General features: G+C 33.6%; 2 protein-coding genes and 2 pseudogenes across 2 annotated transcripts; 2 read left to right on the top strand and 2 right to left on the bottom strand.

The window, feature by feature from the left end:
- LOC109130187 lies at window positions 595-1,043 on the top strand (annotated as a pseudogene).
- Window positions 1,885-3,363, top strand: LOC104759422 (annotated as a pseudogene).
- Window positions 7,575-8,598, bottom strand: LOC104756856 (E3 ubiquitin-protein ligase RING1-like). Its single transcript, XM_010479508.2, has one exon. The coding sequence runs from the start codon at window positions 8,440-8,442 to the stop codon at window positions 7,792-7,794; it is 651 nt and encodes a 216-aa protein (XP_010477810.1). The 5' UTR covers window positions 8,443-8,598; the 3' UTR covers window positions 7,575-7,791.
- On the bottom strand, window positions 8,899-12,305 carry LOC104756855 (beta-1,3-galactosyltransferase GALT1). The gene is made up of 8 exons (XM_010479507.2): window positions 12,135-12,305; window positions 10,825-11,728; window positions 10,500-10,735; window positions 10,121-10,402; window positions 9,903-10,031; window positions 9,639-9,818; window positions 9,446-9,553; window positions 8,899-9,358 (listed from the first exon to the last, which is right to left on the bottom strand). The coding sequence occupies exons 2-8, from the start codon at window positions 11,603-11,605 to the stop codon at window positions 9,146-9,148; spliced, it is 1,929 nt and encodes a 642-aa protein (XP_010477809.1). The 5' UTR covers window positions 11,606-11,728; window positions 12,135-12,305; the 3' UTR covers window positions 8,899-9,145.

The raw sequence follows: 12,481 nt of genomic DNA, 5'->3' as shown, positions 1-12,481 counted from the left end.
GATCCTTTGACTTACACATTTTCTCCCAAGAAACCCAATGCATCTTCTGCTTCTCCTCCACTGCATTCCACCAAAAGTTAGCCATCGCACTCGTTATCTTCTTACATTGGTGTTTCGATAGCCTAAAGCAGGACATCGCATACACCGGAAGAGCAAGCGCCACTGCTTTAAGCAAAACTTCTTTTCCCCCCAAGGACAATGTTTTCTCGAACCAACCGCGTAATCGAGATGTTAATCTATCTGTTATATACGCTAACATGTCCTTCTTGGAGCCACTAAAGCATTCAGGGAGGCCTAAGTACTTACCAGCCCCTCCCTCTTGTTCAATACCCGTAAACAAACCGATAACCCTCCTCATGTACGGATCTAACTTCTTTCCAAAGGTTATCGATGATTTTTGGAGATTTATCTCTTGACCAGACGCATCTCCATACAACCTTAAACACTGTAACAGGTTTGAGCATTCCAAAAGACTAGCACGACACAGAAATAGGCTGTCATCAGCAAAAAGGAGGTGCTGGATCGAAGGACATTTCTATAAATACTACTTACAAAACAAATATTTTTTTTTTTCACAAACCCTTTAAGCCGTCTATGGCTTCCTCAACAACAAAACACTACACTTTCATACTTCTCTTATTCCTACAAAAAATCTTCATCTTTTAGGAAATCATTCATCCATCGATGGGATTTTGCCGTTCGCACTTAAACATGTATCGATCTTTAACACATTGACCACGCGTGCAACATTGGTCGCACATTGCATGAATAAAAAGCTAGATCTGGGGATAAGAAAGCTTCCAAGTGGAGCTAATTTTAATTTCAGGTTTTATGTCAATTTTCGTAAAACGACAATATATAATTGCAGTTTTGAATGGCCCGGGCGTAGAGTGAAATTTGATATTTTTAGGGTAGATAGAGACGACAATGTAAGAAGTCCATATGGAGTCTGTAGCAAATGTATTTGGTACATTTATGAACCAGCCCCTTGTCGTGGAAAACGTGACGGAGGGCATTCTATATGCTTTTTATGGGATCGATAGATATGGAGACTCTTCCTTTATGAGATTATAATTGTCTTACAGTATTTATTGTGAATTTTATTTTCGTTTGCGTGACTTATAATAACAGTAAAAAGATAAGCATATTAAGTGTGGTTCATACTGTTATTACATTACTAAATCTTGTGATTTAAGATAAATTTCTTGAATACCCATAACATTTTGAATCTTTTAGTTATTACATGCTACAATATTGGATAAGTGTCCTCTAAAAAATAAAAACCATAAGGTCCATAACCATAATAACTGTATTACATATATTAGTAATTTCACTCAATTCATCATAGATTCTGTCTAACCCACTTCAAGTCCAAGAAGAAAACGTTGCACAAATATTCCAAAAAATATACTCTAAAAAAGTGGTGTAAAATCCGGAGGTGATCGAGGAAAAGGAAACAAATAGTCAAATAGGTAAAATGCGAAAATTAAAAGCTTTAAAAGACAAAAAAAAATAAAAAATAAAATAAATAGAGGAAAGGTCAAGAGAGCATATATTCCCTTCTGCAACGCAACCCCACTCATTTCCAGATATGGTGCGAGAATGACCAAGAGAGGAAAAAGCAATCTTTAACAACTATACATGTGATTAGTCTAATAATCTTCCTTTCTTATCTTTATTTCGGATCATTCTTGATTGTTACTACTAGACATGGATATATAATGATGATTGATAAAAAGAACTAGGAGGCAAAGGACTCTAAGCGGAGGTTGAGATGGAGCTGTGAGCTTCAAAACAAATTCATCGATGCTGTTAATCAACTTGGCGGACCAGGAAGTTCTGTTTACATCTTCTTTAATTTGTCCTTTTGAAATTTCTGAATCAATGAAACAAGTGTTTTGTGGTTTGGTATTATGTTCATTTCTTGATTGGTTTTTCATCTTATTTTATTTCTTTGTTACGTGTGATTTCAGAAGCAACGCGTAAGAGTTTGATAAGGACTATGGAGATTCCTGAGCTTACTTTGTACCATCTCATTAGCCACTTTACATGTAAGCCTTTGACAAGAACTTTTAGATTTTTTTATTTATTTACTCAGATTACTTGTAATCTACAAACTCTCTCACTCTTGTTCAATTGCTCTTCTCTCTTCAGAAATATCGGCTGGTAAAAAGCAAGAGATTTGTTGGTAACAAGCAAGAAGATGGTTAGAAATTATTTTTCTATGATGATATTTGTTAATCTGTAGAATTATTAATAAACTACAAAAAAGTGAATATTGTGACAATAACAATTGTAACCATTTGTTCGGTTGTTGGTTACGTACATACGTACTTAGTTTGAGGTTTGATCTGACCTAGTGGGTTTAGATCTTATCCAACCCTTGGTTGTTGGTTATGTACTTATGTTAGTATCTTGTGCTGCAGAAACTCTAAAAGAAACTCAGAATCCTATAGATCAAGAAGAGATTATTATTGTAAACGAGAAAAGAGATGATCAACCTAACGAGTAATAATCATTAAAGGAGAAAACATTACTCTGTTTTCATATCTAGATCCACCTTTCTTGAACTCATTATAATTGTTTTCACAAATCAGAAACTTGCAAATCAAGGAGACGGTGCATAGGCAGTTGCAAGTGAGGATAGAGGCACAGGGGAAATACTTAAAGTCAGTGTTATTCAAAGCTCAAGAAAGTCTCTCCGGTTGTTCATCTTTGAATGTCGACGTAAACTTTGCAAGCTACGATTCCTATAGAGAAGCATCATTGGCGAACAGATGCTGCCTCAGCTCTTCTTTTTTTCGGAGCTAACGCAAGCAAATGAAGAAGAGGTTGAGGAAGAGGAAGGTGTCTTGGATCCCAAGAAACAAGGAAACAGAGGAATTAGACAGACGAAAACTTCAGTTGATGATAGTTCGTTGACTTCACCGGAGAGCTCAGAAGCAGAAACTGATAGCGATTACGACAACGTTAGACCAAACGAGCTACAGTTAATGGAGTTAAAACCAGAGGAAATTATGAAGCAAAAGAAGAGAAGTTGGAACGACGCCGTTTGCATGGAGCAACCTATTCGCGAAGGGTGAAGAAGACTTGGGATAGTGTTTGAATAGTTTCATTGACGTGTAAAAGTAGAGAACCTCTAATTACATGGTCTCGTATAGAACCTTTATGTGGTTCTGTCGCCATCGCAAACAAGATTGATTCTCTAGATAAGATGGCGTCTCATGATTTTAAGATATTTGCAAGGAAGATCTGGAAATTATAAACCAGTAATTTACTAATTTACTAACTTTTCTTCCTCTCGATGTATTAAAAGTAATTTACTAATGCGACCTAAAATAATTTAAGTTGAAGTTGATGACACGAGGCCGTATGTGAAGAGTAAGCAATATTTTTTATTATCATTAATTAAATTCAGTTTGATTCGATCAATCTCAACCTAATTTTAAATATTGATTTTTCTCTCTTTTTTCTACACGGATTAAATCGTTTGATTAGAAATTTAGAATAATCGCTATCTTAATACTATTAAAAGAGAAGTACAAAATTGAATATATCCAAAATGTTGGTTTTATTTACTTCAATTGCCACTTAATTATGCTTAATAGAGATGATTAATTGAAATTGACAAGGGTATAATTGAGTTATCAAAAATTCATTAAAAGATCAATACTCGATTCTAAGATCCGCGTGTTTAGCATGGATGTTTAATTGGATCCTTAATTGTGAAAACCAAACTATTATTATTTTGGTTAGGTATCTATTTGTTCGGCTAACTTTTATTTTACCCCAACACAAAATATAATATATTTTATATTTAATCTTATTAATTATCATATAAGTTATATGGTCATAACGTGTAATCGATGTAGGACAATTGTTATTGGCTGTAGCTATATCATATTTAATTGTTTTATTTTTTAAAAATTCTTCATTAAAACATAAACAGTAGCTTTAAAATTAGACTTACAAGTATTATGATAAACAAATTAAATTACAAGTATTATTGTTAAATGACAAGTATTATGATTCAATTTTAAACTAAAAAAATATTATAAGTGTTGAAATAAAGTAAAAAATCATATAACCAAAAATTGTAAACGAATCATGTATTTTTTTTTTTTAAAAGATGTTGTTTATTTTAAATCTAGATCTTATGTTGAACCGAATTTAGAACAAAAGATTTGCACAGAAAAATAGAACAAAATATCTGTTTTTTTTTTAAATGGGTCATGTAATTTGTGCTTTTTTTTTTTGCAAAAAGCATTGGATTTTTAGATAATTAATAAATTTAATTGGTTATCACTTATTACTTGAAAATATAGTATTCTTACTTTTTCAATTATAATAGTTTTTACAATTAAGAGCGTAAATGACATCAAATATATTAAAAACATAACATATGCTCATCTTTTAATTCTAAGAATATAGTATGTATTGAAATAATAAATTATGTTTTAAACTGAAAAGTGGTATACCACGTTGTATCGCATCTTAATCACCTATTAATTAAACCAAAGTATGTTGGGTGGATGCAACTATGAGTCTAAATATTTCAATAAAAACAAATATTTTGATTTTCCACTGGTCAAAAACACATACTAATTGTAGGATGATTTTTCTACGGGCTAACAATTTTTAAACCTATTGAGGGATGGGTCAGTAGCATGATGGATTTGAACTTTAAACTATTAAACCAACGCTAAACTATTAACTTATTTCAAATATCGTATATTTATAAACATATGTTAGAATTAATTAAGTTACAAATTATTATGTGCAAAATATACCAACACATCAAAAAAAAATATTATATTACTTCAGCTGATATTTAAAAGTTTAAAAATAAAAAAAATAAGAAAATATATTGAAAACACAAAATAAAATTTCCCGCGGTGTACTGCGGGTTCAAACCTAGTTGATGATTAAAATTACACGGATTAAAGTAGGTTTTTGACTCGATCCTACTTTTCTTGTCTGTTTAATTTGTTCAGACTTTTTAATTATAGCTATCAGCCCCATTGTGATGGCAACAATCTCAGCCTGGATTTATTTAAAATCCTTAAGGGTAAGAAAAATTCCATTTCATATTCCATATTTCAACTCAAATATACTTAAAATTTCATGCATGTGAGATTGGATTAAAAATGTGACACACATGTTGGGTGGGACAAGCTCAAGGATAAAGATAGTAAATAACTGACTAGTTTACCACATCAATATACTACAAAGTAAAATACAAAACTAATGGTTAAAGTCATGTCTAGATCAACAGAGATAAGATGAACTATAAAAAAACACTCAGAGATGAAATCAATCAAACTAAAACGCAAAATCAAACCTAGATAAACATAGATAAGATGACCTTTAAGATGAAATCTCAAAACGAAGCTCAGAGGTTAAATCATAAACCTAAAACGCAAAATCTATGCCTAGATCGACAAAGATATAAGATGACGAAGATACTAACCTCGTTATGAAGCATCTTTTCATAAATAGAAACAATGAAAGTGTAAGCGATGAAAGTTTTGAATTTTAAAATAGAGTAATTAGAGTGAGGCTGATGATAAACCATTATTACCTTATTTATTATTTATAAGGTTTGACATGAGTAGTAGCTGATGGATTTTAAGAAGCTTTGAATTTTGAATCTATTATAAACCAATTTATATATTTGAAATGAGAACCAATTTGAAATGAGAATCTATTACAACCAAAACATAACAATCGGTTTATTATGGTTCTCATTTCAAATTTATTAACTATTTTTTAGTATTTGTGGTTCATTTTTAGTGATAGTATTTGTGATTCATTTTTTTAGTGATGGTCTAGTTTGCTTTATTGAAAATAAGTATTTTACAATATTTCATCAATATGAGTGAGTCCAACATTTTCTTTTAATGTAATCTATACTTTTAAAAAAAATATTGTTACTTATGAATACTTTTTCTAGCTCCGCCAATAGATATGCTGTTTGTACATAATATACACCTAAACTCATATCATGATTGTTTTGCATCGATCAAATGAATCTATGTTTAATCAAAATATTGTAATAGTGATGGATGGACGCCTAGAAAATTGTTTTGATTTAATATATTTATGGTATGTATCAGTTTTATATTTAGTCAAAAATATATTAATTCAAAATTATTTAGATTTTTATCAACAGTATGAACATTTGATTTGTATATTCTATATGAAATTATGAATACTCGATAATGAAAGTCTGATACATATATATACATCCCGTACTAATCATAAAATTTGGCTGATAAAAATTTTAAATAAATAAAAAGTTCTTTTCACATATATAAACAAAACGAAGATCTATTATGGCAGTTTCCTTCAGTAATTTAGCTAATCCTACTATATTAATTGAGAATTACATTTATAAAAACAACATTAAAAGTGTAAAAAATTACATTGGAATGCCACTAGAAATAGTAAAAAAAATAGTTAGAATCTTTAAGGATAATTAAAATAATTTAACTAAGATAAAAAATTAGTGTTTTAAAAATAGATATTTAGAAATATCTATTCAGTTAAACAGCTAAGATTTCTACAGATTTTATACAGATTTTTTCGGTAATAATTTCTGCAGCAATAATCTGATTGTAAGTATGCTGTATGAATTGCTAATAATAAATAACAAAATAAAAAAAAATATATTTCAAATTTAATTCAAATAAAATGTTAGCCCACGGTTTAACATAGGTTAATACCTAGTATATAGCTATTTGTAAAACGTTAAGATAATAATCGCCATATACATACTGTATTTGATATCTTTTTTCTAATATCGACATAAAAAGATTGGAAATTATTCTTTGTACATTTTTATGTCCTGTTTACGAATGATAACCAAAAAATGGTTTAAATCGCAAATGCAATAGCAGCATCAGTTCAAACTTTTAATTAATTATTGCAAGATGTTTAACCTAGGTTCTAGTATATATCTACCTGTTACTCTGTTAGTAAGAACTAATTAGTGAGTATGATGCTTGTATTTTAATTTTTTAAAAAGCTCTGTTTTAGCCGTGTAAAAACGTTTATTTCTTTTTGAATATAATTTAATATTTATAAGAAAAAACTAATTAGTGAAACAATGAATTAAACCAGATAGTATTATTAAAACAATGTAGTAACAAGGGAAGCGAGTTTGGTCAAAAATAAAAATTTCGAAGGTGAGGGACATGATAGGATGCTTGGGCTTGAAGACTTTGAAGTTTTGAGTTTGACTAATAATATTTTCACATTTATTATATATGTACTGTGAACCACATAAAACCAGAAGATAGACAAAATGGGTATATAAACCGAGGAAACTTGCCAGACGACAAAAAAAAAAAAAAAACCGAGGAAACTTGCCTTTTTGGAATTTCATTGGGTTTGACGTATCCCCCTAGCTATTATTAAGCTATGCCTTTAGACTTTTTGCCTATAGTGCGATCTGGTTTTGAAGTCGGTACCAAAATTAAACTGGACCATGGCATTCTTTTTTTAGAATAATATATGGCTCAAAAAATGGATTTTGGAGAATTAAAAGCTAAAAACTGATAAAAACGAATGCCTTGCAACAGAAAACCAAAAGATTTCTTGAAAATCCATCAACTTTCTAATACATGAATTCAAGAAAACAAACACAACGGAGAAAGTTATACGAAAAGAAACCAAAAATATCTCCTAATTTTCATGGGAAAAGAAAAAAAAAACGATCATCAAGACATCAACTTTTCCCCCAAAAAAAAAAAAAGTACAACAAGTGTTTACAAAAAAGCTTATGTAACCCTAATTCTCGGACTCAACTGTGCCACTAGATCCAATAGTATTACCATCACCATCACTGCTTCCATCGTCTGGACCAGAAGAATCTCTAACTCTCCGACCATCGTTGAAACTAAACCTAACCCAAATCTCTCCCCCGTCGTTTCTTTTCTTCCCAACCTCATCTCCATCAACAGGCATCTCGTACCTACAAACAGGACACGATCCATGAATCCCTAACCATTTCTCTACACATCCACCATGAAACCTATGCTTACACGGCATCTCCTTCACCGTCTCCTCGGACTTCCACTCCTCCAAACAGATCACACACTCTCCTTCACTGCCGTCCATCTCTACAACCGGCATCGCATCGATGGAAGCTTTGGACGCTGGAGGACGACCTTCCTCACGTGACTCCAGTAAGTCACGAAGCAGAGGATTCAATCCTGACGAGCCTTCGAGCACGATCATTCCTTGCGTAAAAGGGTTGACTAAAATGATTCTCTCACGCGACGAAGCAACATCATTATCATCATCATCGCCAGTTGATGTTTCTCGATCAGAAAAGCCTAAGAGAAAAGGCAAGAAGAGATATAAATCTCTGTTCCTTAAAAACCTTCCGGAAACAGAGGATGTCTCTGTTCCAACCTCAGCTTCTGGTTCTGTCGCCATCGCAAACAAGATTGGTTTTCTGAGTATGAAAATGGCCTCTCAAGATTTTAAGAGAGTTGCAAGTAAACGTTGTGGAAAGATCTAGAAATTGTTAACGTGTAATGACTTTTTTTTTTTCCTATAGAAGTATTAAAAGTAATTTACTAATGGGACCTAAAATAATTTAAGTCGAAGACAATGATTGATCTTATCGATATGTTTATCCATTAGCAGACCTATGTCACATTTTTTATCTGACTCAAACATGATAATTTCTCTATATTCTCCTTACACCTTGAGCGTAAACTTAAAGACAGCAAAGGGTGTTTCTGGAATTTTGGGATCAACAACAGTCGAGGCTGTCATGTGTCACTCCCTTGTGATTACACGAGGCCGTATGTGAAGAGTAAGCAGCAACAATAGATTCATATGAAATTGTGAAAGCATTTAAATATGCTCTTATGATATCTACTCCCATCGAATTAAACAATATCAGTTAGTAAATTTCAGTACCAGTACATCTTAGTGAAACAAGTAATATACACTCCTAATCTAAAACTGCAAATCTAGTCCACTTGAACAACAAACAAAAGGAGATCAAATATTTTTGTGACTAAAGAATCAACATATTAAAGCAACTCTTTTCTCTTATGTACCTGTGGACGCACACGTCAAACCAAAAAAGTAGGGTTGAAGAATGTACTTTTTGTTTACGTTTTGAGTTTTACCATTCGCGGCAGCAAAAAGAGCGTTTGGTTTCTTGGTATTTACGCCAGAGGCAAGTCATTTCGGCGGGGCTTTGGTAATGAGCAACCACATAGCCGTCCTTGCATCCATCACTAATGATCCTTCCATCGTTTTCGTAATGAGGCTCGAGACCATGTTTCGTCAGCTCAGCTATCCATATCCCCATTGCCACATCTTCTAGCTTAAACATCTATATCCAAAATTTCAAGATTTCATATTCCATTTCTATGTGAATCCGGAAATGTGATTTAATGGAGTTAACATAGATTAGTAGTACCTTTAGGTTTCCACCTTTGAAAAGCTTGCCAACCGATTCTGCTATGTCCCGGGATACAACGTAGCCTGGACCGTGTGCCCATGGTGGATATTTCTCTTCTGGCCATTCCTGTTTTTTTTGTGTGTAAAACTTCGTTAAACGAATCAGAAATCAGTCTATTTGCTTACATGGCTATGTCAGGATTGTGTTGTACCTCATAACTGATGTACCATTTGCTATCGGGGTTTCGAATAGGTTGAGAGTCAGAATTGATCAGTCCATATATCAACCCCCGAGTGTTGTTGGTCATTGATAAAGAAAGTAGTACTTCATCTACACGAACAAAGGCGTCATCATCCGTTTTCATGATGAACTTGGCTGAGTCAACCTCTGTCTGTTTAAAATATGTAGTTAGTGAGGCAAAACGGTAAAGACTACTAAACTGTGTCTAGGAAGAGATATGACAAAGACATATTACCCCGAAGATGCAGATGGCTAGTGTTTTCCAACTGATGAGACTGTAATAATCAACAAAAGGCATTAGCTGAACATCACCGTAAGTCCGAGCCTCATTCCAAAGTTCCAGGTTGACAAGAGGACTTTTGTGCTTCATTATCAACAACAAAGAATATTAAGATTAAGAATTAAGCAAATCCAACATACACCAGATATTTTTCAGACAGGGAGAAAACTTACAAGGCCAACAAAAAAGCGAACTGCAACTCTTCCAGATCTTACATCATCATATTGCATCCATGTTCTTCTTACAGCCATACGTCTTTTAAAATTGTTTGCAGTGGAGAAGACACCAATAACGAGATCAAGTGGCCTTAATGGTGAAAGGGGAGGTGCTTTTAGTGCCTCTAGATCAACAACGTGCTCTGATTCTTCCGATGTGGGCAAACCGCTGGCAAGAATGGATATTAACCTAAAGTCACCTGTAATCCGTACTTCACTAACCAGCCATGGCTCCAGTGTCTGAACAAACGATGAAGAACCCAAATAAGAATCTAAGCATTTGAGTGAAAAGATTGCTAAAAGCAGTGATATAGAAGAAGAAGAGTGATGATATTACATCGCGGAAAGCAAATGAGGTTACATGTTTCCCATCAACTGTCATCTGCATTCCTTCTGTTCCCACCCTAAGTGTAGCAACGGATAAGAAACCTTGCTTGAAAGGAAAGTATCTTTCATGTTTAGATGCTTCCCTGGCTACGGGAATGCCCCTTGAAGTGTTGGACTGAAAGCTAGTTGAAGAAGTTCGGTTCATCTCTCTACCAACCATCTTGTTGCATTCATCCAAGTCATCCACTGTGTATTATAAGGATATCAACAGGCTTATTCATAGAAGATGAAGTGACAACATTTATGTAAGCCGGTGAAACTATACTTGCATTCACCTTTCTTATTCATATCAGGATCAAAGTTTGGACAGCGTTCCTCAGCTCCCCAATCATGAGATGCCGTCCAGCTGTTTTGAACAATTACAGGGTCTTCAGTAGACTTGTCACCAAGAAGCCTAACATTATAATGTACAATAATAGGCGGATCAGGCTCCCCTGGAAGCGGTTGTCCTGTTAAATCAATCCGGAAGCTCCCAACAAGACCATCGGGGATGCCAATAACTGTGATGGAGGAACCCTGAGTCAGACCACAAGGAATTTTCAACTTCAGACTACTCCCATCAGCTTCAGTAGCATTCATTTTGCTAAGAAACTGAGGACACAGCTCCTCTTTCCCTATCCTCGTTTGATTTTCACTTACATCAACTAGTTTCTTAGCTTCAACCGCTGACACAAGACTCTCCCAAACAATGCCAGCTTCCTTAATAGCATCAACTCCATTAACTAAACTCTGTGCATTATCAACCAAGCTTTCTAAACGGTTCCAAGTAAGCAAAGGCTCTCTCTCTTCTCTAGACACATTCTGCTCAACAAATAAACCCGAGACAACAGCGATATCGTCACCAGATATCGCTTCTTGAGTGTTCCTCGCTTCTTTCATGAAGTCAGGGAGTGTAATCCGGAGCCATTCCATAGGAAGAGTGGTGTTGGTAGTAACAACAAGAGAAGCAGCAGCAATATAAGGCTTCTCAACAGGAGTTTTCAAGTCGACATATCTATACACCGTCAAGAACATACACATTGATACAACAAGAAGCCCTCCATAAAATCTCTTCATTTCTTTTCAGCCAAAATCAAGTAAGCAGCAATAAGAAGAGATATAGAAACTCCAGGATTGTACTCACGTGGGCAAGATCATCAAGATTCAACAATGTACGTAATGTTTATATTCAATCAATCCCTGAAACACACAAAAAGATGGTTTTTTGATCATTGACAAATGACAATACATACAAAATTCTCGCAGGACAAGCCAATTCAATTTCAAAAATCATACTCAAATTAACTATAGAGTCATTCTAACAGATCCAGGATAATGCAGTTTTCACAAGATCCAACAACATCAAAGCTTTAACTATAAGAAGAAGAAAAAAAAAATCAGATTTTTCAGGGAGCCTGGGAAAATTGAAACTCAAGAGAATCACAAAAGACTTAAGTCTTGGCAACTTCGAAATCACTAGATACGATCAAATCAGTAATACCCAGAACCACAAGTTTCACACTTGCATAGAAGAACTTACTAAATCAACTACAAAGATGACAAAACTCACAAATGCATAAAAAAAAGAAAGTCGAAATCTGCTTACAGAACCAAACGGGAAGCAATGTCCGTTCCGGAATAAGAATCCGGTACACCGGAAATATTTGCTGAGTAAAGTGGGATTCAGATCTCTGACGGTTAACTAGTTTGCTCTGTGTATCGTATTATCTAAGCACATTCCACCAGCAGTGAAAGCGATGGTGTTTGTTGGTNTGGTTTTTTTTTTTTTTTTTTTTTCTTCATAGTTCTTTTATTGAATTATTACATTCTTCTATATATACAGTTTATTTTTAATTTAAAAACGGTGAAAAGAAAAAATGTAGAAGAAGATACCTGTAATTTGGTATCTTAAACAGTTAAACCAATTAATATCTTGAAAAAAAAAAAAAAAAA

This window comes from Camelina sativa, chromosome 17 (genome assembly GCF_000633955.1).
Source record: "Camelina sativa cultivar DH55 chromosome 17, Cs, whole genome shotgun sequence".
Taxonomy (NCBI): domain Eukaryota; kingdom Viridiplantae; phylum Streptophyta; class Magnoliopsida; order Brassicales; family Brassicaceae; genus Camelina; species Camelina sativa.
The sequence above is the reverse complement of the archived record's forward strand: the minus strand, read 5'-3'. Positions and strand labels throughout refer to the sequence as shown.